The following is a 27,356-nucleotide window of genomic DNA, read 5'->3' on the forward strand; positions in this document are numbered from 1 at the left end:
GGATGACAGTTTTGCCTACAAACATGCTTGCAGGGTTTTACAAAGATTACATAGTTTCATCTAAAGCTGCAGAACAATTCGGCTTTGCTGTTCATTTGTTCTTGTTGTCGTTCACAAATCTCCCATCTGTGTTTTTGTGTTCGGAGAGGCTCTCACCTCTGTAAGGCTAACCAATCAAAAGGCAGCCAGCATGAAATGGAATGTTTGGGTGTGGTTTAATCACCAATCGGACCAGAGGTGCCTTGAAACTCATGCAAGACAGTTGAAGGCTCACAAAAGGCAAATGTTATCAATTTAAAAGGCTTAAAAAATGCTGCTGAAGCCTAAAGGCGTTTAAATAACTATTAAAACTGTATCATATAGCCACTTCATAAGTAATCCTAAAAGATTAAACAAAGGAAACACCTATTAAGACTTGGGATTTAAAAATTAAAATTAAGCTTGAATTATCCTTATATAGATTCAAGCTTAACGGAATATTGACTCAGCTGTAAAAAAAATTAGATTGACTACTACTTTTAAAGCCTGTATTCTCTGACAAAAATCACAGAATTTATACATTTACCAAACATTTATGGTAAATTTTGCCAGAGTTCTTTTAGCCCAGCAAAGTTACAACACTTATCTAGTGCACAAGCCTTTTTTCCCTCCCCTTTTCCTGACACCTCTTTCATTTTTTCTGCCTCTTGTGCACACACTTTCAGATGATAAATATCAGCTTTTAAATAGTCTGGGAGGACTATGTTGCAATCTTTCTGCTGCTACAATTAAACTATAGCAGAAGGAAGAGTCACACCTTTTACAGCATTCTGCACATCAGACTGTTTTACCACAAGTGCTTTAAACGCTTGTGTTTTATTATGCGGAAAATTATTAATTTTAAGAAAGGGTCTGTATATCTGTTTATCAATTAATTCTATTTAGAAAATAAGTATTTATTTACATTCTCTGAAAAAGAAGATCTTCATTTTTAAAGGGTTTAAAAATAGTAAAATGATTTTGGTTTAAAACAGCATATCTGGGTGTGGCAAATTTACAAATTCTTTGTAAAATCTTACTGGTCTTGAAATGCATGCCAAAAGCTGTTTTCTTTATCTAAAGTAAAGTAGCTATTAACCAACTTGTAGAATTTAAAAACACAGTGAACCGAACCAAAAGTTTCCAAAATCTTGGACATCCATTTGGCTTTACAGTCTCACTCCAATCGTTTTTTTTAATCTTTTGTAAAAGCGTTCACAGTGGTCTTTTATATATGATGATGCCAGTGTCATTTTCTAGGAAATAGTTTTTGCAGAGGGGCAGTTTTTTCTAAGAAATTTTTCACTTCTGAGTCTAACCTGCCCTTCCTTTCCCCATATCTGAGAACTAGGAGGAGGGAGCCCAATGTATTTTCTGTCACAAATTCTTCAACAGCATTTATTTTTATCTGCTCCTGATTTACAGCGATTCCTAAAAAAAAAAACAGAAACGGAATTTTATTCCATTTTTTTCCATATATGTCCTCTATAATCAGAAAAATGCCTCAAGAGCATGTTAAAACACTACTTTCATCAGAGTAGGTTTAGAAGACAGGTCCTGTGGTCCTGTGTCATCTGAAACTTTATTATCCAAATTTAAGATGACATTTGTTTTACAATAGTGGTAGATTTTTATTGTCTTTCATTTTGATGTTAAGAATATTGGAATATGTATGCTTTATAACAATTTTATTGTGTACATCAATGGTCCCCAACCTTTGTAACGCCACAGACTGGTGAGACGTCAGACAATAGATTCCCGGACCGGTCTATAAGATGTGGCGAATGTTTATTGTAGCGACACTACGAGGAAGGACGAAGAAAGATGTGACTAGTCGAACTTTGAGCTTGACAGGCATGTCATTGTACATCGCACAGGTGTCATCATCCTCTACCCTTTCCATTTTTTTTCCACATTTAATAGACAGAAGAACTGTCTATTAAATGTAGCTTTATTTTTTTTTGGAAGTCGAAGGCTCCTTCCTCTCTGTCTCCTGGCTGGGCCTTTTCCTCTTGGCAAAGAAACTTTCCAAGGACGTTTGTTTTTTTACTCATTTTGCTAGCTCCTGGATTTTATTTTAACCTATCATGTGACCGAGAAGAGCGCCTTGGCCTGCGTCGAGGGTGACATAGACGGATTTAAAAGAGAATCAGGCAATTTTTCCAAATAAAACACCTTTCAGATTTAAAAAATAAAGAAGATGGAAGTTATTTATTCTTTCTGTGCGGCCCGGTACCAAATGACCCACGGACTGGTACTGAGCCGCGGTCCAGGGGTTGGGGACCACTTGTGTACATCCTGCAAGAAATAATGTATTCCCTTTTGATCTGATATTAGCAAAAAAAATTGTATAAACAATAAAAAATCTAAAATATTGCAACTTAAAAACTGTCTTCTAACCAAAGTAATGTAGTATAGTGATGGTGAGTAGGTAAGGGTTAATGGCCGACGATGTAGGCGTTATTACTTTTTAACGCACGCCGTGGAAGCTTGAACCGTTTAACACGAAGTGGAGGACGGTTGCTTCTGCGAAGTACCTTAAAAAGTAAGAATGCACACTTCGAAGGCCATTAACCCGCTCATACCATGGTCATTTACAAAGGCAATACATATTAACCAGTTTTTAGTCCTTAATTCTTGTTTTTTTTCAAATTTGGATCGCTTTTCTCACAAAAAGCGGATATGCCGCATCACGTAACAAATAGTCCGCGTCGGGCCACCGCTGCAGTCAAGATTCGGTGATATATATATATGCTGATCTTTCCGATGGGTTGAATAAAGCATCAGTTCAGAGAAAAAGTTCACCTCTTACCGCTTGTTTTTGTCCAAATGATGAAGCAAAAGGTTGTTTTTAAGAAGCCGGCGCAGTGATACAAAACATTCAAGCTAGGTGACCGGAACTTCTTTTTTCACCGTGCGGTTATCAGGTTTTGATGCACACCCAGCAGCCAATCAGAATCGAGTATTCACCCGGAACATGGTATAAATACAGATATATCAGCTAGTAATGAAACTGATTTAAGAGAGTGGTCCAAACCCTTTTTTATGACGTGTTGGCCAAAAAACATTGCTGTGTATAGTGGTAGGAAATGCATAATAGAAAGCAATATTTTTATAGCGTCTTTCTGTTTCCAATTTATGCAGGCAGAATACCCATTTTGAGGGGAAAAAAAAGACAGACATATTTAAATTGTCATATTGATATTGAAGTTTCTGCTGAAAAAGCCATCTTCACGTTTATTACTTCTTTGGCTGAACTGGAAAGTCATCTTACCAGCCTGTCTTCAACGTGCCCTTAAAAATTCTACAGTTGATTCACGACACTGTTGCCAGAATGCAGCCTGAAACAGCCGGGGGAGCCCATATCTCTCCTCTTCTGGCCTCGCTGCACTGGCTGTCACTCAAAAGTAGAAGAGCCTTCAAAGACATTCTTATCAGATGCTAAGAAGTTAATAGAAAATCTCTTGTTTCCATATCAACATACAAGAAGACTTTCACTCTCTGAATGTTGAGCTAGATGTTACACTGCGGCTATCCAAGTCCAGAATGTGAAACAGTCTTCAACTGTCAGACTTTTTATTTATTTATTTTTCAGATTCTATTTGTGATGAGAATGAGGAATCTCTTGATGCCTTTAAACTCAAATTAAAAGCTGCTTTTTTGAAAGCCATTTGGGTTTTTTATGTTGATTCTGATTTAGTTTAAGCTTAATTGCCAGTTTTTTTTTCTTTCCTTCAGCTGTGATTCTGTCGTGGACACATTTCAAATTCCACAAAGCATTTGGGGGTGACTTTTAACTATAAAAAAAAAAAAAATTGTTTAGGCCTGCACAATTAATCGCAAATTTATCGTTATCGCGATTTCAAGCTGTGCAATATCCATGTAGCAAAAGTCGGCGAAAATCGCAATAAATGGTAAACCTTAAATGTTCTAAAACAATCTTCTAGCAAATTGAACTATTTAATGAATTGAATAAATCCCTTTATCCATTTGGCCAATCAGATGGAGCCCTTCACGTTGTTGACCAATCGGCCAGATTGACTCGGTCGAGTGTTTTAAAGCTCAAGTTAAGACCTTTTTATTTAGGAAAGCTTTTAGCTGACTTTTACTTGTGTTCACTTTTCACTCAAAAAAAGGAAATTACCAGCCAATTAAGTTAACGAAAAAGTAACTTGTCATTTCAACCAGAAAATTTTATGTTTGTAAATCTTACGTGAATGAATCATGTCGATTGTACATAAAAATAATCCATTTAAAAGTTACTAATTTCAATCATGTTGATCCAACATGATACCATTAAATTGGATGCATTAGTAATCGCAAGGAATTGTGGGATACCATTTTCTTTGTCTATCTGGGCAGATTGGGGTCTAAGTGTGAGTTTTTGTCCATGGATTTTATTGTCTAGCTGTTTTACTCTGTTTTAACTAGTGATTTAAACTGTTATGTTTATTTTTTTTGCACCATGAGTTAAAGTTTGGTAGAGGATGAAGACCAACCCCCTTGTGTGGCAAACTGTTAATGTTCCAATACTTAACACAGAGTTCGCGGTAATTGAGCTCCTGTCTTGTGATGTGGGACTTTGCTGGGTAATTCATGTCTTTGATGTGAAAATTAAAAGACCCATTGGTTGTAACTTTGGAACAACATATCAATTACAGATGAATAAATAAAATTAAAGAAATAAATAGAAATTCAAGTTAAATAAACTTAATTTACTTAGGTGTGACCAATTGAAGTGATTCAATTAAATTGGATCAACTTTTTTCTTTTTAGAATGAGCAACAATATCAATTTAAAGTTGGGTGCAACTGCTCTATTTAAATTGAATCAACTTAAATTTATTAGTTTGAACCTAAATACATTAAGTTGAGCCAACCTAAATAAATTAAGTAGGACCAACATGATTCATTTTTGTTCAAGTAACGCAATCTAATCATGTGGAAATCCTTTCCATAATTTTTTTATGTTCATTCAAAGTGAACGTTTTTTGAGTGTTGCTTGTTTGTTTATTTCTGTGCCTGTGTGCGTTTTATTGGGTATCGTTACTGATTTTATATTGTTTTACTTTGTGAAGCACTTTGTGAGTCGCTCTCTGTGAGAAGTGCTATATAAATAAAGATTACTTACTTACTTACTTACTTTTATGTTAGATGTTGCCCTCCTAATTAGACGAGGGTCCTTTGGAGAATAATTTAGGGGATTTTGACTTATCGCAGGTTATATCATCGTTGCAATATTGATCACTAATATCGCATATCGCGAGTTTTCCTCATATCGTGCAGCTCTAATTTGGTTAAATTTTAAATACATTGAGCAGCCCCAGTTCCTTCAAGAGGCGTGCTCAGGTCCTCTGCCAAAGGCCTGGACGCCTGAGGCTTCAATCTCAGCTGTTCCAAGGACTGCAGTCTTTTTGGACTGAGATCCCCTGTGTTGTTCTTGGAATCTGCCTGCTATGGGAGCACTCCGGGTCACAGCCCTGAATGCTCCAATTACCACTTTTGCCTTCACCGTCCACGTGATTTCTTTTTTTTTTATTTTGAGGCTACTTGTGCTCCTTTTAGTCACTGCTACCATCAGTGGGGATTGTTTTATCAGTCAACAAATGTGTTTGTTTTTTTTCATTCCTTTTCTGATGCCTGTCAGCCATCCTTTCTTTTGGTTGTTATTAGCTTATCAGTGTGGATTTGGATGTCCCAAAGTTTGGATCTATTTCTAACCCTCATTTGACAAACATGTGCTCTTGTACAGTCTTCTAGGCACAAGATTGTGCAAATGGACGCCTGTGAGATTAACCTTAAGATTGTTTTTCTCTGGGCTGCAACAGCTCATTTCACATTTCAAACAGCAAATCAAACATGATAACGTTTCAAGAATGCCTCAAAAGGTTTTCAAATGTTTTTTTTAATTTACTTTCAAGGGGTCTCTCCCTCTTGAGCTGCTGAAATTGTGTACTAGTTAAATGCACAATACGTCGTTGGCCTAGTAGCAAATGAACTGGTTTAGAAAGCTATAAGTGTTCTTAGGATGAGGGAGGGAAAAAAAAGTCAAATCATTTTCTCTCCCAAAATACTAGATTTTCTTTAAAAAATAACTGTATTCTTACAATTTTTTTATTATTATAACATATATATTGAAGTTCTTACTTTTCAGAATTTTTACTGAATCTCATCATGAAAAAAGGGGAAAAATTCTAAAACAATTATTGAACTTTTTTATTACCTAATTCTCTCACGTTTTGTCTTTATTTGAGAGACGATAAATTTTTGAGGGAAATGTAATGTTTGTCTTTTATCTGATTTCTTTGTAATTTGATCCCAAAATGCTGAAAACAGGAAAAGAAAAAATGACGGGTCAGATATTTTATTTCAAAATTCAATGCTATCAGGAACTGGAGATGAGTGTAGCATCCAAAATGCATGAGACATGGTTTAGTGGCAGAAACCGAATCATTAAATAAATAGAATAAAAAATGACAAGAGCATGTTTATTTATTTATTTATTTATTTTAAGAGGAACAGCTGAGCTGACAATAACAAACAGAAAACCCAATACTTCAATACACTAATGATCGTTAACTAAATTAAGGAAACTGGGGATAATTTGCAACCTAAACCTGGTGTGACTGAATGAAGGTAAACAGCTAAGAGAACATGACCAAAAACCGAAATAAAGTAATAATCCTCACAAATATGTAGTGAAAGTACACAAAATATCTTGCAACACCTGTCTGACATTCTCCCAAGCGTTGCAGTTGTGTCATTTCAGGAATTTTCCCTTATTTCTTATTTATTTTTTTGCTTTTGTGTCAATAACAAGCCAACATTTCACAAACATAACTACTATACAAACCTTAAAAAAGAAGAGAACACAGGAAACCTGTCTCGTAAAAAAAAAAAAAAAGTCTTTAGTTTCCTTTAAATGGAGTCAACACAATCACATCTAAGCAAAAGCAAGTGAAACCCTCAGGGATTTAAGGTGTAGGCAGCTGCTGACATTCTCCAGCTAAAAGACCTGAGGCCTGGAGTTGAGGAGTTTGGCTTAAACCAGTCTGACATGTACCGAGGTCCCTCGTCCAAGCCCTAAAGGTTAGCACCAATACTTTAAATCTATGCTAAAAATGAAGTCATGTGTGCTCCAATTGAATCCAGCTGAGAGCTCGACCTCAGTGTTTGTAAAGTTTGACAGTGATCAAAGCTTTTCTTTTTTTTTTTAGATTTGCGATAAGAAAAAAAAAATTAGAAAAAAACGTCATGATTCTTTATCCTTGTTGAAGGCTTTGACAGCAACAACATTAGTTTTGAAACTCTAACAGATGGAAGGAGAGCTCTCCAAACAGATGTTGAGAATGACAGTCCCCAGACATCCATTGGTCAAACACAACACCTGTGATTCTGAGGCTCCACTGGACACAGCCTAAAGAGCTCGTTTGTTGCGTGATTTGATGAATCACGCAGCGTGGCAAAAACGATCAGACAAACAATCTTTTCATGTTTCTGGAGTCTGTGCTTGCAGTATCTAATATTACAGTTGTTGATGCTTCACAGCACGCCAGCTGCTTTGAGGAACCGGCAGTCCCCGACACCCACAGGGATGAGGATTTTGAATTCTGCATTGTTTTCATTCATGGAAATAATTTAAACAATTCCGCTAAAGTCAATTAAATCGAGTTTTCATAGCTTATTGAGAAATGTGTCTTTAAAAGGAACATCAAGTCATTAAATGGAATAGATTGGGTTGAATGCCCAGATTTCACTTTTCCATGATAAAAAAAGGAACAGTTATTAAAAGTGATTTTTTTTCTCTCTAGAAGTGTAAAACTTTATGTATCCCCAGTAGTGATGTTATGTGTGCTGTTTTAGTGTCTTTGCAAATTAAAACCCTTTTGTCTATAAAACCTAATCCCATTAGAAAAGGATTTCTCCATCGATCTCTGACTCCTTCCATCCTCTGTCAGTTCAATCCTCTGAAAGCTTCGACTCATTTAAATACTTGTTCTGTGAAGTAATTTGTGCATTTACTACCAGCTGCAGATTTATCACCCTATGAGTATTAAATGAGCAAATGTTTGTGTTTTTTCTGCAGTTTTTCACCTATTGTTGCATTCGCAATAACAACGCGACCTGAGAATGCTAAGTGTGCGCTTCCAGGGACTGAGTCAAGAATGCAATGACGCCAACGTTTGTGTCGCTCCGTCTGTATTCGCAGGGGAAGAGTCATTAATGATCTTTGTGGACAAGCGGAAGTTGAGTCGGACATCTGAAGGGAGTGAATCCAATGGCACAGCTGTGACGCTTGAAGCTCTGCACCAGCTGGCTGCTTCCTACTTTATCGACAGGGAGAGCACCCTGCACAAGCTGCACCACATCCAGATTGCCTCCACTGCCATCAAGGTAAAAGCCTGCTGCTCTTCGGGCAACTCTAAGCTCACTTTGGCCCTTTATTCCACCCATAGTTTTAATTTTACTGCAACTTCTAAAGGTCATTTTTCTAAAGAGATTTTGTTTCGCTGATTCCTGTATTGACATCCAGCATGCCATAGAAGAAACTGATCACTAGCGTTACATACTTTTACCAATTTTATCAATTAGGTTCTATTGTTTGTCTTGTTATCTACATTCTTTGGCAGCCTCTCTGGCATGTGTTGACAATGCAGTAATTTCTTTGGGCATGAAGCGGTTGCATGTACCAGAGACAGCAGAAAAATAGAAAACCATTGCATTCTTTTTTGAAGAAGTGACATCAATGGACTGATGCAATCATGCAATACTATGAAATACTGCTTTGTTTTCACAAAGAAGACGATAACAAAACAGCAAACCGATTTTGACACTTTTTTTACCTATTATGTGTGTCCTTATTAACCACAAGTCAAGTTCAAATTTTTAAAATCAGCTTCTTATCATGCAAAGGTAAAAGCTGGTATTTTGGCATTTAAATAGTCATTTTTGGTGTCAGGAGAAGGTGTAGGGCTGCTGGATAAAGGAAAAAGACTATTTCATCTCATTAAATCAGTTACATTAACATTTAAGCACCATCTTCGGGAAAGTACCCTTCTTTAGGTTCAAGGAGAATGAAGCATAAAAATGTTAAGCCGTACTGTGCTCACAAGCCAACTGAATACGACCACTTATACAAAGTGTTGAATTTTTTTGCAGCCTTTCCAAGGATATATCAATCACAAGTATTGATCGCTCTGAACACATTTGCACAGTTACTTGTGACAACATGAAGTTATCCAGCAGACGGTTAACCACACACCTGTGTAGTGAGAGTTGATGGTCCCTTCCATCGGAAAATCCATTTTACAACAAACCAACAGTTAACTGTTTCCTTTCATGCACACCTGTCTAAATAAACCAAATGCCGTGTGTTAAAAGGGCAGTGGTGGTCTAAAAAGAGAAGACAAAAATTTGGCACTTTTTCATGCGTCTTTGGAAAAGACGAGTATTGACTGTAACTGATAGCTTGTACTTTGCTGATGCTTTCAGATGGTCAGTTTTTGAAACTCTGGTGGAGATTAAAAATCAGATAAAGTATATCACACTTGATGATGCATATTGTATTTACTATTAACTACAAAGAACTATGGAGTTAAAAAAAAACATGGAAAACCACTGTTGATGAGACACTAGAGCCTGTACCAAATACTGATTCTTCTTTCTCTTTCGGCTTTTCCCATCAGGGGTCGCCACAGCGAATCATCCTTTTCCACCTCACTCTATCATGGACATCTTCTACCCTAACATTAGCCAACTTCATGTCCTCTGTTAATACATCCATGTATCTCCTCTTTGGCCGTCCTCTTGCCCTCCTGCCAGGCAGCTCCATCTCCAACATCCTTCTACCAATATATCCACTATCCCTCCTCTGAACATGTCCAAACCATCTCAGTCTGGCTTCTCTGACTTTGTCGCTAACACAGGCAACATGAGCCGTCCCTCTGATGTACTGTACCAAATACTGATTAATTGGCTTAAAGACTCACTCCAATGAAAGTCAATTTTTAGGTATTTTAGCATGCTCTTTAGGCCTTTGAAGGACATTTATAAAGACAGTTAAGATTAAAATAGTCAGAACCCGACCCGACCTGAATTTCGGGTCGGGTCAGGCCGAGCTTCTGTCTCGCTGACTTTTTTAATAATTATATTGTAATAGCTGCAAAGAAGCTCCTTAGGCGGGCGGTTGTCAAACAGCTCTTTATTAATCCTGCATGTCAGAACAGTTACCGCATGAACTGAAAGGCACAGCCAGCTTCTTCTTACTCAGAGGGAAAACGTTCACCGAACGCACACACACACACACACACAGGTAGACCCCGCCCCCCAGTCCCCAGCCCACTGTTGATTGACATACACTGTGGTCCAGCAACCGGCAGAAAGAGGGGGGCGCCAGCCACCCGCAGCTCTGTCCAAATTCTGGGTCTTTACAATATGTTTATAAAAATGTATACTAAAACGATATATGTGGATACTAAACGAAGGAATACTTGTTATAAATAAATAATTTGGTTAAAACAGAGAAGGCGCTGTAAGGTCATTGCTATATAACTACTACTAAACAGGAAGCGCAGACGCAGAGCCAGGGCACACTTTGCGCACGTGTCGTAAATGTAATCTTCTCTCCGCAAGTCCGCATCTATTTTGTTTAGGTATCCCCGATATGGAGCAGCAAGAATTCAAGGATAAACTTAAGACAGGGGAACGGAAAAGGCAAACGCTCACCGCCGCGGCTGCAGTATTTCTCCGCGTAATTAAGCGAGTGCACATCAAAATCTCGTAACGTTTGGCATTTTTTTCTGCCAAAAAACTATGGGATAAATTGAACTTTCGGGTTTGCTTCGGGCTCGGGCCTGCAAATCAAGTTAATTGGTCGGGTTCGGGCCGATTTCGGCTTTCATGCCCGCGGGCCTGTGTCGGGTCGGGCTGGATTTTCTAGGCCCGATCTTACCTCTAAAATAGATCCATTTATTGTCTTTGTTTTTCTCGTCTGAGCTGGCATCTGGCTCAAAACTGTATGGCTGGATAACTCAGATATTTACTGACAATTTTGTTGCACCAGTAATGTTATGTTGTGGTTGTGAGGGGATGTAGGCCAACGGAAAAGCATGTACACAAATGGATGATGGGAAATGGGGCCAGGCTAACTCTGCGCCCACAACTCAGAGGCACATTTCTGGTAAAACCCTGCTGCTCTGCAGAAACTATTTCCTAAAATAGATGTTGTCTAAATAAAAGCATAATCATAATTAAAAGACCACTGGGAATGGTTTTAAATTAGATCAAAAGATGATCAGAGTGGGATTTTTGGGAGTATTAGTTATTTTTTTTATTTTAATTTTTATTTATTTTTTCCTTTTTTAACCATTTAGGTACATATACGGTAGGTCTAAACCTGATCAATCCCTTTTGGGGTCATGAGGTTGCTGGGGCCTATACCAGCCACTGTTGGTCAAAGGCAGGGTACACCTTGGATGCTTTTCCAGTCCATCACTGTACAACGAAGATAACCGACAACCACACACACTCACATTCACACCCAGCAACTATTTAGACCTGCCAATCAGTCTAAAATGCATGTTTTTAGGGACAGAGTTTCCGGAAAAAAACACATATTTAAGAGGAGAACATGCAAAGTCCCCGAAAGGTCCCAGCTGGGATTTGAACCAGGGCATTCTCACCATGAAGTGAGGTGATGGAGCCTTAAATGTATATTTTTCACATCCTAATCATATGGTATAAAACGTGAGATTAATACAAAAGCTCACTTATCCATAACAAGTTTACTGTCAACACAGAACCTTAAAGAATTCTCTAAAAATACCCAGAATCATTGCCTGACTTAAATGGTGAACTGGCACAAGCAAAACAAGAGGATGAGAAGATTAACTAGAAATACTAGCCATTAACGTTGGTTGTAAATGAACCAAAGCACATTTTAGATTTGAACCATCCGGTAACATTTTAAAACATCCTAATAATAATGCTTGTAAATGTGTTAACTAAGTAATTTAATAAACCTTAGTAGACTTATTGTACTAATAAATGTCTTACTAACACCCTAAACATTCTATTATAATGCTTGTTAATGCGTTGACAAAGCTTGTTAAGGAATCTTAATATAAAGTGCTACCAAACATCTTTTTTTTTTTTTTTTTTAAAGTTGGGTATGAAACCTTTCAGTTTTGCCGTCTGACACTAATAATAACTGTATGAGTCTTCCAGCTGTGAATGCAAGCACTTTCACTTTGTCACACTTGACTGGCCTTTTTTATTAAATGTAGCCTCGTTTTTTTTTTTCACTCTGGGACATTTCTATTGTGGCTATTTCACAGCTAAATATGAGCCGAGACAGGAGCAGAAAAGTCTGTCTTGTTTCTTAACATAATTCGAAACCCCGATTAAAAACTTTTTATATAAATATTTTTTTTGTGTAAATCTGCTATTTAGAAGGAAAAAATATGAAGCAATGTAAAAAAAAATCCACAACCACCTGTGACAGATATTGTACATTTCTGTCAGATTCACATTTTACGCAGATTTTTTGGGGGATTTTTTTTCTTTTACTGTTCCCTGCACCCTGATTGGCTGTACATCTTGTCAATGAATCTGCTCTGTGCCATATCTCGTGTATAGAATGCGCTCAGCTTGCCAGATTTACATAAATCTTCCATCACTGGCAGAGCTTTGTTTTGATTCTCTAATACTAGACTTCTTTTTATTTGAAAGTTTAGACTTTGAAAGTGTTAAAACGCAATTGTATGTCTGAGAAAAGTGTATAAAACGTGTAGTGAGGGGTTACACATCTTTGAAATGGGCGGCCGTGGTGCAGAGGTAGGGCGGTCAAACTCTGATTGGAAGATTGCAGGTGTGATTCCTGCCTTGCCCGCCCATGTGCAAGACACAGTGTTTGTGTGTGTTTGGCTGGGTGAATGGACCTGTGACTGTAAAACGCTTTGGGCCTTCGAGGAAGAAATCACTTAATAAGTATACGCCATTTCCTATAGTCATACTTTGCGGATTTCACCTATCACAGGTTACTTTTAGAATTTAGCCTACCTCCTTTGTTAAACAAGGTTAACAGTACTTGTTTTTTTATATTGCTTAGGAATATTGTTTGGCTATTTCATAAAGTTGTGTACAATTGTTCTTTGCTCCCATATAGTCTGCTGCTGAGTCAATATTTGGTCACAAAGGAAGCTTTTTTTTTCTCTGATTTTTTCTTTTTAAGCCTAGTCATGAACTTTTAACATAAAAAATGCAACCCCTCTCTGAGGTGTCAGCTGCATTTTTAGCCTTTTTTCTATACTATCTAACCTTGAGCTGAACTTGCTGGTGCATCCAATCTGTAAAGACTAGCAGGGGACTTGAAATATTTTCTTCTCATAAACAATTTTTACAACCCTCTCAAGACTGACGGGCAGCAATGATTGTGTCTTTGAGACCATGGCCGACGCTTTTGCACCCTGGCTTTGTGTTAACACACAAACCAAGCTGCTCCACTGCTTTTTATAGAGTGGCCTCACTTGCCAATGATCAGTTCATTAGATGCATTTCATTAGCAGCACCTACCTGATAATTATTCCAAGAAGGTTCACAGCTTTCAGCTTTTTTGTGAGGTCATCTATCTGCTAGCTGGTCATTACTTTATAATGCTTCAAAGTGGTTCTAGTATGACATAATTCTTATTAATTATTGCTTTGTAATAGGAACAAGATTAACTATGGAAATGTGATGAAATACTGTGAGATAATTGCTCAAAAAATCAGTTAATGAATTCTCTTGCCATCTTCTTTTACTTATTGTGTCTTAAAAAGTGTCATTGATGATATGTGCAGACATTTCGCCACATAGTCTGAATATTTTAGTTTCTTTAAATTATACAAAAAAAAGAAAACTCAATGATTTCTCAATCGTTTTTAGACTTATTACTCTTTGTGTGCACTTTAAATTAAAGTGGTACACCATGCTGGGTACTCGCTAATTACTTCATCACTTTCTGTCCATCTTTTACTCTCCTTTTGAATAAGCAATTCTAAGATGGTAATTAACTCATTATTATATAATGATCCATTAACGAAAGTTCCTTCAGTTTGTTCTCTGCATGTGGAAAACGGTTAACAGCTAATTTTCTAACTGTGTTCTAATAGTGTTTTTGACATTTAGGAATTTTGAGCATCTTATTATTACAAATGGATCTATTAGTGCGTATTCTTTTTTTTTAAATAAAAAAATCTTTGACAGGTTTTTATTGTTATTGTTAAATATTGTTCCATTTTTCCTACTTTTTTGTATGTTTTCCAAATTTGGTTTCTTTTTGTATCAGTCAAGAGAACTTTGTTCAACGGTTTAAACTTTTATTTTGAAAGTGTGCGTATTAATTAGAGTTATGATCTCAGTGCAACTAATAGAAATAATGTTATTGTTGACATGATTGTTCTGGTTTGTTACAGGGATCTCATGCCTTTGTCATTCTCAACATGTTTTTGTTTTCAGTTTCAATGCAGCTGAATGCAAACATACACGCTTGATGAACATGAGACAGTTCGACCAAGAGAGCAGATGAAGCGGGCTGGATTGTTTATATCACTCTTTGCTCTTTTGTGTGTTTGTGTATGCAAAAGCTCATATGTGGAGAGCATGCAGCACACAGCCAGATAAGCTTATGATGTAAATATCACCCGCATCTTTCACTGCTCAATGCCTTCAGGGTGTGTTCATTCATCACTCTGTCAGTCGTTATCAGGCCAAAGGGATTAAAAAAGCAGAGTTTGTCCTTCACACCAAATTCTTCAGGTTTTCCAAAGAACTTTCTATTCTTTATTTTTTCTATTCCCACACGGCTTTATTGTGTTTGCACTCGCTTCAGGTAAACTGATTAGGATCCCAGATTAAAGGCAGCAAGAGCCCCAACCCCATCGTGAGACACTGTCTGCCTTCTTGCTCTGATTGTTATGTGACTGCATAGCTGGTGTGCTCCACAAAGAAGTGCTGAGTCACTGGGGGGGGGAAGAAAAAAAAAGGCTTTGCGGTCAGGGATTTTTGGATTTTAAGGAAATATGGTGCTCAAAAAGACCAGCGGGATGAAAATAGAGGCCTTACATGAGTCAGAATGTCAAAAGATGAGATTAAAAGTGAGTGGAATAGAAGAAGTGCTCTATAGAAGATCTCGACATGATTCTATCAGGAGTAGGCTAGATACCTGGGTGATGTGGCTCAGTTAAAGGAGGTGCTTTTAGCGTTGCTGGAAAGTGCTTCATGCTTAAAATGGCTTTTTAACCCATTTACAATGCTTTACAGCTGTGGTTTCTGAACTTGGTCCTCAGGGCCCACCGTCCTGCATGTTTTCTGTGTCAGCAAGCTTAAAAGATACCTGGCACCACTTATCATCGAGCTCTGCAGAGGCTTGATAATGAGAGTCATTAAACTCAGTCGTGTTTTAGGCAAGAAATGGAAAACATGTAGGATTTTGGGCCCTGAGGACTGAGTAGAAGCCTGGGATGATCAGATCTCACTTCCCTTCATCTAAACTGTGCAGAGAACAAGCAGGATTCACATTTTTAAGCTTGACCTTTGATTATTTCTTGTTCGCACATTTATATGCACGTAGGTTTGTACATCAGCAAATTGGGACAGTTTGTGAGTAGTTGGAAGCAAACGTGTTATATTGAAAAAATGCATATTGGCACTAGTGATATCCTAGAATTTTACTGAATTGGAATTGCGCAAATGCTGAATTATACGGTAAAATCAGAGCTAAACATAGCTGGGGTTCCAACTTAAATTTAAATCCTAAACATGTAATAATCCTAATATGGAAATGTCTTTTTCTTCTCTCCAATCGGTCACAGTTTAGTCTCAATGGCATGTCTACATTTGCTGGGAGGGCATGCAATGCAACCTGTTGGATCGACATAAAGTCATCTGCTCAGGTCCACTCTCGTCTCCTTGACCAAGGAAAGATATCAAACTAACTTCAAAAATGTGTAAACGGTCTAAACAAAGCGTTACAGATGTTGTCCATTCTTGTGCTGCGTTCACACAAAACACAATTTGTGCATTAGTGGCGTCCAGTTTCAATGTTAAGTTAATGTACAGACATGATCAGAGTGTCGGGCGTGGCGCTCGGGCAGCAGTGTGTTTCGGCTTTCGCAACAAGATTTGAGTGTTGCAGTGAATCGAGTTAAATAATCTGAACGGAATCTAAACCGGCGAAAAACATGCAATACATCAACCAATCAGGAACTTAGCTTTGGCACGAGACATGTTGACATGAACAGCCAAAACTAACATGGAGGATAATCTTATCCTTCTTAGTCTGAAATAAATTATGATGACAAAATAAGAGCTGTGTGAAAGCGACACTTAAATTTTCAAAACAATGTGGTACAGTGAACACATTTGTCTATCTTTTTTTATGTTTTTATGTTTGAACTTTTCTCTTTAACTTTTAATTCCTGAATTGCAGAACAAATATAATATATTTATATATTTTTTGGTCATTTTTGGCTCTGGTCAGCGCTGACGTCAAATAAATATATTATTTTATTGAAGTCTGTAAATCATAGCATTCATTGTTCTTTTTCCATTACTCATATACATTCATAAATGACACACTGCAAACACTGAATCTGAAGTAAAAATACATTTTCTTAACAAGAAAAAATGCCTTATTTACTGTCTTGCCAGAAAACATTTTTCAATAGCTATCTAATATTAGCTTGAGAAAAAAACATTCTTAGTGACTTGAATTTATTTATTAAAATAGAAATTCTTGGTGAGACCAGTTTTCTTACCCCATTGGCAGATTATTTTTGCTTATTTAAAGAAAATTTGCCAATTGGATAAGAATTTATGACTTATTCCTTAGGTAACTTTTTTTTCTGTGAAAACCCAGCATCATCTTTATTTGGTATAGCACCAGAAGTTCCTGCTAAATTGCTGGCGTTTGACAGGCTGGTCATGAAACCTTAACAACCTTACACTGTTGTCAGCCTCCAAAGGCCACTGCTCCATCCTCCTGCTCAAAAAGAATAAGAAAAGAGCAAAAGACGATTTCGACCGCTAACCCTCACAAACCACCATATATGTTCAGTTCCTCCTCCATTTTTCTCCATTTCTCTTTCCTGTACTTTGTTTTGGGATGTGTGGGTGTACTCCTAAGACTAGATCCTGACCTTGGGGTTAATTTGTTTGGACATCTGCCCCTCAAAAAAACATGGACTATCTTGAAGCCTTTACACTTTACACTAAACACCCATTTCCCTCAAAATTGAGCCTAAAATTGGCCTATAATGTTTTTATCCTTTTTCTGAGCGCATATGTGGCAGCAACAGCTTGTTGTTGTAACTCTTTAACACCAGGGGCCTCATTTATAAACGTTGCGTACGCACAAAAGAAGGCGTACGCCACTCTCTACGCAATAGTTGATATTTATAAAAAACAAACTTGACAGGAAAATGTGCGGTCCTTCACGCAAGCTCTGACCCAGACGTACGCACAAAAACGGGTGAAATGAGAAACGGCGACACCGTCGGCAGATGGAAGAAACACGTGAAAGTGAAAATGACAATCCTGCCTCTCAGAAATAACATGACGACTTCACAAAGCAAGTCTTACAATTAACAGCCTACACGAACACCCGTTTGATCGGTCAGCAGTGAAACAAACAAAAAAAAATCAAACGAAAATTACAACAGAAATTCAAATGAACACTTATTTGCAAAAAGAAAAGTGAAATATGTTCTGCAATACTGGCATGTTGTGCAATTCATCCTCATAAATGATATAGTTAACAGAACGAAATAATGTACAAAACTGACATTCCCGTCAATGTGTCCATCTGGCGGAGCAGATATAGGTGCGGGCGTGCGGACGGACGGACAGACGTACTACCGTAAATTCCGGACTACAAAGCGCACCCGATTACAAGCCGCACCCACCCATTTTCACGTATAAAATTAGTTTTATACACACACAAGCCGCGGCAGAGTACAAGCCGCGCATGTGTTAGGCGATATTGTCGTCCTGACAGATCACGGCCAGCATCCCAGAATGAGTGGAATTCATTAGCACATTGTGGGTGGTGCCAGCTTTGCCTCAGGCTCACGTATTTGAGTGTATCGACATCTGTCAAATAGCATGGACGTCTATTCTGTTCACAAGTTCCTCAGTTATGGTGTTTTTATTTCATTTTTTTTTACTTATTGACAATCTAGGTATCATACATAAAATTACAAACAGTAATCATATAATCAACATTACATCCCTCAGTTATGATGAGGAAATTTACATCCGCGATTCCACATTTCCCATGAGTCTTAGGGGCTAAAGGGGGGGCCAATGCCCGGCTCGCCATACTGTTGTACGTGTTTAAGAATGAGTATCAGCAGTGCATGGAGGGGTGAACGGGTAAAGCTCTCCTTCCGCTTGTGTCGCGGCAACGTTATGGGAGTAACAGGGCTGGTTAAAAAACACACCGGTAAAAAACAGCAGCGGCGACTGAAAAGCGCGCGCCTCAGCGTGTTTACGCGTGTCACCCGGTGCATCTGGCGCTCCAGTGCCCCCCCCCGGTGGCAGAGACACTCTGGCGATGCAGCGCTAGACGTTTTTTATGCCTCGACTTTGATGTCCGACCATTTCTTTTTCATTTCGGCCACGGTCCAAGGTTGTGAGGCTACAGCATTTGGCGTCTGCCACCGTTCGCCACTCAAGTGCCTTTTTGGCATTAGTAATGCCCACACTGTCCCCTCCAAACAACATTTTTCTCCTCTTTTCCACCTCGCCAACGATAACTTCTACTTCACATTGAGTGAAGTTACGTTTTTTTGATTTCCTCTCTGTGTTTGCCATGATCTCGCAAGACATGAATATTAATTTGTGGGCGTTTCACGGACTATTTTTGGGCAACTATAGGCGTGTCATGAAGCCGCAAAAGCTGCGCAGCATTTAGAATTGGTTGTGATTTATTAAGGGAAAGATGCGTACGCACGTCCTATATTTCATCCGTAAGCCACTTCTGACGCAAATCCTACGCAAAGTTTTATAAATGAGGCCCCAGATCTTTAGCTCCAGTGTTGACATTCTCTCACTCTTTAACAGTTTACGCAATTAATGTAATTCCAACGGATTCTGAAGCGTAGAAAAGCTACCTCGCACTGATATGCAACACTTTACGATATTGAAATGCTAATGCAATTAACATAAATTAACAAATTCTGTCGGTGCTTTTATCCACTGGAAAATCATCTGATTCAAATTGATCATGTAAACGGTTGAAGAATTACGGCCATGTCAATGAGCGTTTTTTTACACAGGTGTCACCAGCAACAGCTTTGGTGATATAAGGTTAACACCACAAAATTCTTGCTTGCAAAATTCAAAAAATTGGCCCATATTGAAGCCGTTATATTGAGTTTGCTGGTGGTTATTGGCTGGCGCCAGTTTTAGGCAGCCACCATTTGTGTGTGCGTGGTTAAATGTGTTTGTGACTGTAAAGCTACGTTCACACCGCCTACGGCAACAAACATTCAAGTGACCACTTTCAATAAAAAAGTCTTTGACATTTAAGAATCTTCTGTATTCAAAACTCTCGCATTCAAGCGTAGCTGCACAAGTTTCTATGAACGTTTTTTGGCAAAACGCACGGCCACTGAACACGGTCAGATTTTTACCTATTGAGGTCTAACTTTGACCAGTTAGGAACTCAGATTTGGTAGTGATGTATGAATGGAGTCCTTTTTAATTCACAGAAGTTCTAACAGTTAAAAAATTGGTCATGGAGGAGAAATTAATAGTTGCGGTTTGTGCTCGGTTGGAATTCTATGACACCAAGTCTTTCAAATATCAGAATAGAGCTGTGAAAGAAAACGCCTGGAGCCAGATTTGCACTGCTTTGACATTTCAAACCAAGCTTTTTCCAACTATATGTGCTAGTCATGGACATGTGCTAGTAAATTGTGGAAAAATAAAAGAAGTCCCTTCCTGCTTGTCCAGTGTGAACACCATTGGCTAAACATGCATACTTGAGCGTACATTATGTACCCTGTGCATCTATAGCTTTTTGCCCTTTGATCTGCTAAGAAATTAGTAAAGCGCTATAGTGTACGCCATTTACCATTTGCTAAGTATTTTGCTTTTTGGCCTTATATTTTCAATCAATAGCCAACACTGAGCTAAACTATCACTATTAAATTAAATATTTAGCAATACAATCTTTTTAGGGCATCCAGCTTATTGGTCTGAAAGCAGAAACAAGCCTGAGAATCCCTCATCTTGATTTGTCGCAGTATCTGCAAAAAAAATCTAAATTGCCTGGCTGTTCTTACAACACAGCTCAGTTTTCATTCACTTACAGTTAGTGATGCCCCACTCTACAGTCCATCAGAGATAAAACTGTATTTTCTCTAAAGTGAATTGGCAAGAGGTCGGCAAGCTAATTTGGCTGCCATTGCTGAACCCGAGTGCTGCTAAAAACCCCTCTGATTGAGATGAATGGAGAAAAAGCCCTCTGTGGTACATTTGTTTCTGAGGCTTTTTCAGGTGACTGATGTAAAATATTCACAGCATCAGCAGCCTCTAATTCCAAACACGGGTTTTCACCGCACCCCAATGAAGACGGATGCCAAAACAAAGCTGCCTTTAAGGGGATCGCTGGTCCCCTTGCTTTAAGAGATAACACATTTAAATGGTAGAATTCCCTGGCCTGAAGGCCTGTAGCAGCGAGCACAGCAGCGACAGTGGAAAATAATCAAAGACAGAAAAAATGAGATAGGAGTGCTACAAAAAAATAGCTCTGCTGTTACTCGGAGTGATGAATCAGCCCTTCCATTTCAGTAATTTCCTTTGAGAGATTCCGCCATTTGTCAAACATTTTCCAGGGAGGGGGGGTTGAGCTGTAATATGCGGCTCAGCCGACGAGATGAGACAAGGACAAAAAAAAGGGGGCTTGAAGAGGTTTTTATTCAAGTTTGAGGTGCAGGCAGGTGAACAAGAAGACAATGTGAGCACAGATGTGAGGAGGACAACGTGACCCGAGTGAACGACAGACGAGGAGAACAGCAGTCCCAAAGTTTAAGGCGACTATGATGAGAGGATCGACAAGGAAAAAGGAAAAATGACAAGAGCATGTATGAATAATTCATGGTGGGTGGATTTTCTTTTCCTGTTTTTCTACCCTTCATTATTCAAAAAGTAATATGAATGTTTTACAATTTGTCTTTTCGTCGTGTCTCCAACTTATTTGCATTTCAAACCGATACGTTTCATTGCGTGATGGGCTGTCGACGAAGCAACCTTCTTAACCTGTTTTTAAATTTCTGAATCACATAGAATCTTAAAAATAAGGCCGTTTTACATTTTTTAAATCCTTGTTTGCAACTTTTAAGATTAGCTTTTTGTTTTTCTTTAAGTAAATTTTATATTTATCATATTTTCCAGAGCATGCATAACAAAAATAGATAACAAAGTAGAAAAAAGCATAAACAACTCACTCTGGAGTATAAATTGCAAATCCGGCAAGCCCACCATAATGCTGCGATCACATTGAACGCTTACCACGCAAAAGATTCGCATTTGCTGCCTCTTTTTCAATGATCATCAAATGTCCCTCATTTTTTACGGTGATCTTTACCTTCTTATGGTGGTTCTACCAGCGGTACTTGCGTATGTCTGTAACACTGTTTGATGACTTGCTGTTCCGCATTGGTCAGATGAAGGAAAATTAAAAGCAGGAATAACAAGAATAGTAATAATAAACATTCGAAAAACAATATAAAACATTTTTGCAGTCAGGTGGCCTATGTATTTCAATGCGGCCTGTCTTTTACTATAGGCTGGGCATGTCTTTTGGGCTTTTAACCCTTCCTTTGAGGGCTTTTTGGGGCTTTTTCTTGTTTTTATCGTCATTTTTGCGATTACAATTTTGACGTTTGTGCGTTGGTGTTGTGCGTGTGTGTGTGTATTTTTGTTGCGTTACACAATTGTCGTGTTGTTTTGTGCTTTGGGCGACTTTTGACCTCATTTTTTGGCGTTAGGACGCGTTTTTTTGACGTTTTGGACCTTTTTGAGTGTTCGACCCTCGTAGCAGTTACAATATGGTCCTTGCAGTCTGTGAGTGCTGCGGGCCATAATAATGTCTTGATGCAAATAGGAAAAATATTATGAAGTTCAGGAGAACGATCAGAGTCTCCTCCATGGCTGATTTGGACGGCTCTTTTTCTTGTGTTTTGCTGTCAGTAGTAAATACTTTTTTAGGGGCGGCCAGATATGGGCACAGGTTTGGGAAACCTGCAAATGACCCAAGACTTATTCAAATCATAAAAACGTTAGTGGTTCCCATTACGTAAGTGGTTTCAACACCCCAAAATAAAATCAAAACAAGCCACAGCAAAGCCTCTTCATCCATTTTGATTTATATAAAAAGTACAGAGTATTCAAAAAAGCCCTCACCCTCTCACTGTGACAGGGCAGAGTTTTAACATTCTCCATTGGAATTGAAGGAACAAAAAGTTTACTTCAATCACAACTTGTGATTCACATTCAACGGAGTTAATTTAGCAGTTAACAATATTTACATTATGCAACATACTAAAAATGTTTATAGTTGCACTTGCTAAAAAACAACTCTGTGTTTTCACAAAAAAAACAAACAATGATCTATAAAAATATTGTTACAAAAGACAAAAAACCAGCATACACAAGGAACAGTTTTTTTTGCAATTAAAAATTAAATACATTTTTCAGATCATGGATTTTTTTAATCTTTAATTTTTATTTTGGTCATTTGTTTACCAAAAACTGTTCCGAACTCAACCTGTGTTATTGCTTTCAAACTGCAATCCCTTTACTTTAAAAATCTACATTCAAAAAATGAACTTTGTCTTATTACATCCAATTTATTCAGATAAAACCTTGTTATTTCGATTAGAATTTTCAATTCTGTTCATGCACATATATCTGGAGAACTCAACGTGCCTGATGGCTGCTGCTCAATCATTCCCTACCTTCTATCCTTTGCTTCTTAATGAAGAAATCTGCAGTCTTTTTTTGAACCTTTCATTGCTTCCTCTTATTTATCTTCCTGTTTCTACTTGTGGATCCTGAAAAAAAAAATTCTGTCACAAAGAAACTGTTGGTTAGGACTGTAACATCAGCAATGTTAGGAAATTTATATTTTAGTAAACCAAACCAGCAACTAAAGTTGTTTCATAAGATTTTAATACCTGTAATACTATTTGTTGTTTAATAGTGTGCTTGTTTTTATATTATATTTTGATGTCATTGACTTTATTTAACTTAAAAACATATTGTCACTGTGTGAATATTGCTCCTTTTGGTGTCTGCCGTCAACGCGACTTTCCAGCCTTCTCTAGTGTGTGGTACTGATGGTAGGGGGTTGAGGTGGGGGGGGGGCAGTACATGTCGTTCAACATTTTATGCCAAACCAAGCTTCAATGTCTCAGCTTGGGGGGGGGCAACTGGGGTGGCACATCTTGGGGGGTGCTGCTGCCCCACCACCCTCCCCGTTGAACATGCCCCTGGCTACAGACACCTACAGTGCCTTCTAGTAGTTGTAACTGGGAAACAATTGCTAAAGGGGCAACCGGTTGTTAGTGGGAAAACAGCAAATAAATGAGAGATATGTTGTAAAATCACATATAAGTCACACCTGAATATAAGTCGCATGCCTCGCTAAACTATGTAAAAAAAAATGGATTTATACTCCCAAAAACTAGGTAAATATCTCCTTTTGGGCTATCTGCAAGTGACTAGCCCCTTTTGATAAAATAGTTTTGCTCTGTGAACATAAAACCACATCCAGAATTAAAATGCTCTTCCAACTACCAGAGGTCCCCCGTCTGCTCCCCTGTAGCTTTGAGGGACCCTTTTTTTTTCTTTTTCGTTTTTTTCCCCACTTTTCTCAAGGCACAGGATAATCTCATTCTGATGCTATTTTCTTCTTTTCCTTCCCCTTTTCCTTGCTTATACGTTAAGCTTATCCCTCTCTGCTCAACATTAGAGTGTAAGCCACTGCAACAAAGTGGTCTTAACACATGCATCGAAATCCTCAAAGACTGAGTAAACAGCCGGAAACGAATCTCAGATGCAAATGTGGATTTACTCCGTCTCCTAGGCTGCGGTGATTAAGAGGACGACAATTCTTGAAGGTGCAGTAAATGAGGCAATTTTGAGATGAGGGATGATTTTCATGAAACATTAATGCTTTTTTATGCCCCCCCCCCTCCCCTTTCCATCCCCCCTAGTACTCAAGTGTAGCAATTTAAAGATTGCCGTTGCTCAGATGAGCTCGCTAAGTAACGTTTTGTGCTGTTTTGTGGGATTATTTATTTATATGAGAGACTTGCAGTGGTGATGATTCTCCGTCAATAAAATGTCCACAACTGGCTGGTCCTGTAACAATACAGGCGGCTTGAAATTTCAATAATAAATGTGCCTCAAAGCTATATGTATCAGTGCAACATGTTCACAGGATAGGTGATGTGCTGTCTTTCTAAATCTCAACAGGTTTAGTCTGTTTTTCTATCTACTGTACACACCCAGCACATTAAATTATTTATGAAACTACATTTTTTATTTATTTATTTGTTTTTTTTATTTGGCCTGTTCAATTTTTATCAACATAGGCCAGGCATGTCCAAACCTTTTGTAATGAGGGCCAGATAATGCAAAATGATGATGAGGGCCAACCATTCGGCCTGACTTCTTTGAACTTTTTTAACAAACATTAAACGCAAATTAACTATTTAATCAATATTGTATTGCAATGGCAGACCTTTCATTTCTTTAAATTCTTTAAAAGAAATGTTCTACCTAAAATAATGTAAATGTGTCAAATATCTGCACTGTTCATTCCCATTTAGCCTGTAGTTGACAGCGTGTATCGTCTAGTAGTGCCTCTTGATATTGAACTCCTTGAAAACAGCCACATTTTATTACCATATTAGGCAGACACAGTTGTTATATATTTCACAAAAAATATGCCAATTTCCAATCGTCCTAGAAGCGGTGGTCCTCAATGTCAACTTTTCTTTTTTATTTACAGCTGACATTTTAGAAATGAGCTAGAAAATGTCACAGAAGGTTTCACAAGACTGTTACAACAGGACAACAACCTAAAACGTAATTTAGGCTGTTGTCCTGTTGCATATTATCGATTTTATGACAGGAGCCTGCAAATTGCATTTGGCTAACATGACGGACTTGGGACATGCCCGATTAAGAACATTTCTATTGATGAGTTGGCATAAATCTAACTAGTATTTGCTTAATGTCATGTATTTTTCTTTTTTTTTTTACAACACACAGAGCTTAAATGTTACTTAAACTTTGCTGTTGTGGCAAAAAGAAAAACTTGAACTCACTGAATTACTGTGTGAGAAAGGTAAGTACCCTCTCATTGCCTGAAAAAACAAAAATAGCTGCTGTGTAGCGTTTTGAAATGCAAGTTGCCAAATACCGGCTCTTAACTATGTCAAGAGATGAAATCATCCTGTCTTTGTGGGGCTGCTCTGCGATCTCAGAGGGGAACTATGTCAACTTTACAATCTGCCGCATGTCCCCGCTCTAGTGTGAGGCAGCAGGCACAGTAACATTTTCACTGACAGAGAGTAAGATACAGAAGAGGGATGCCCTCGGGGCTCACTTGGGAATGAGTTTTCCTGCTTCGCTATGCAGGCAAATCAAGGGAAAAACATGAATGAAGGAGTGGAAACACAAGAGCTAATTTTCCCCACAGCCCACAAAGGCTCACTGAATGTTGAAAATTAGAATCAGAATACAGCTTGGTGAATTCATTTTATTGCTTATAATAAATTTTAGATGTACAAAAAGAGCAAGTAGGCCCAGTTCACTGACTCAAACTAATGATAGGCGATTAAGTACAAGTGGCAGTCGCATGTAAAAGGGGCATTGAAGCAGAGGTTTGTGTTATGGTTTTATTAGACTGGACTGGATTCATTTAACATCTATGGAAATAATACTTTAGTCTATTTGTATCATTTATATCCGATTGAATCACATTAGTACATTAGTAACTGTCAAAGCGGAGAGACAATTGGATGTAAAAATTTAGAATCTCATAAGTTCAATTCTACTTTAATGCCATTGTCTAAGTTAAAGCCTTAGTCACAACTTCCCTTACGCGTGGATATGGTCAGTGCAACTTACATCCATCCATCCATTTTCTTATCGCCATATCCCTTTCGGGGTCACGGAAAGGCGGGGTTCACCCTGGGGAGGGCGCCAGTCTTTCCCAGTAGCTTACATTATCCTTACAGATACTTCACGATACTGCACAACAATGTTACATTCCATTTTTACGACATCCCTTGAGGTGACCACCGCACAAGCCTCAAGGGAACTGCAAGACGCACCTAGCTCCCCTTAGGAGACAGTGCCTCCATGGACCAGGCCATACCAAAAAGTAAAAGAAGTTAGAGTTATTTAATTTATTAAGTTTCACTATTCTAGCGCTGGACTCTGGAAAGCCACATTTTATCTATTATTATTTTTTATGTGTGCATAATAGTGCAGAAAATGATTGATCCATTGGCTTAGTGTAGGACAGTTAGAAAAACATTTAGTTTGATCTCAAAATGAAACTATTAACTCACACAGAGTTTATCTGTGCCTAAAATACAAATATTTTAAAGGGACATACCACAAATCAGTAGTGTAATAATTATTAGTATTTATTGAGTGAACATGTGATGATTTAAGTTAAGCAGGAATGCCATTTTCTTTGCGTGAACCAAGGATCCCCAATCTATTAAATTACTCTTACAAGTTAATAACTTTAGTTTTTAATTGCCATTGTGACTACTGTTGAAGGGAGATGCCATCTACCTATTGTGTATTAATAATGTTTGCTCCTTTAACATCTATGAGATGGTTTGTTTAGTCATATCTGCAAATATTGAGCAAGCATGCTCTGCTTTTGTGCCAAAAAAAAATATGTGATTACAGTTGTGTGATCCATGGTGCCACATGTTTTCCTTCCTGTGAAAGTTCAGATAATTATTCTAAAGAAATGTATCAAGCAATCACTTAGCCGAGTTCTTACAATGATGTCAGAAGTGGGACTCATAATCATTTAGTTGAACAACAAACCTTTGTGGAGAAAAATGTTTGGAGAACTAAAGACTCTATGGAATCACGAGCAGAGTATATGACCTCAAGATGCATAAGCGCTTATCTCAGCTGGATGACTGAGTTGGCTGCGTTTAGAACTGGTGCATGGAAAACCAGGGTTTGTTTCCCAGGAGGGCGTGATAAGCCTCATCCAGTGTGGGTCCTTGGGTGAGACCCTTCCCACTTCTG

At 38.1% G+C, this 27,356-nt stretch overlaps 1 protein-coding gene across 2 annotated transcripts in view; it reads left to right on the forward strand.

Moving 5' to 3' along the window:
- The window catches only part of LOC101162995 (BMP/retinoic acid-inducible neural-specific protein 3), an 89,605-nt gene that overhangs the window by 33,005 nt on the left and 29,244 nt on the right, over positions 1-27,356 (forward strand). For both annotated transcript variants that reach the window (XM_004068210.4, XM_020702537.2), the window contains exon 4: positions 8,227-8,411. In XM_004068210.4, coding sequence (XP_004068258.1) covers positions 8,227-8,411 — 185 coding nt within the window. The remainder of the gene's footprint in view (positions 1-8,226; positions 8,412-27,356) is intronic.

The sequence above is a fragment of the Oryzias latipes genome, chromosome 4, assembly GCF_002234675.1.
Source record: "Oryzias latipes chromosome 4, ASM223467v1".
Taxonomy (NCBI): Eukaryota; Metazoa; Chordata; class Actinopteri; order Beloniformes; family Adrianichthyidae; genus Oryzias; species Oryzias latipes.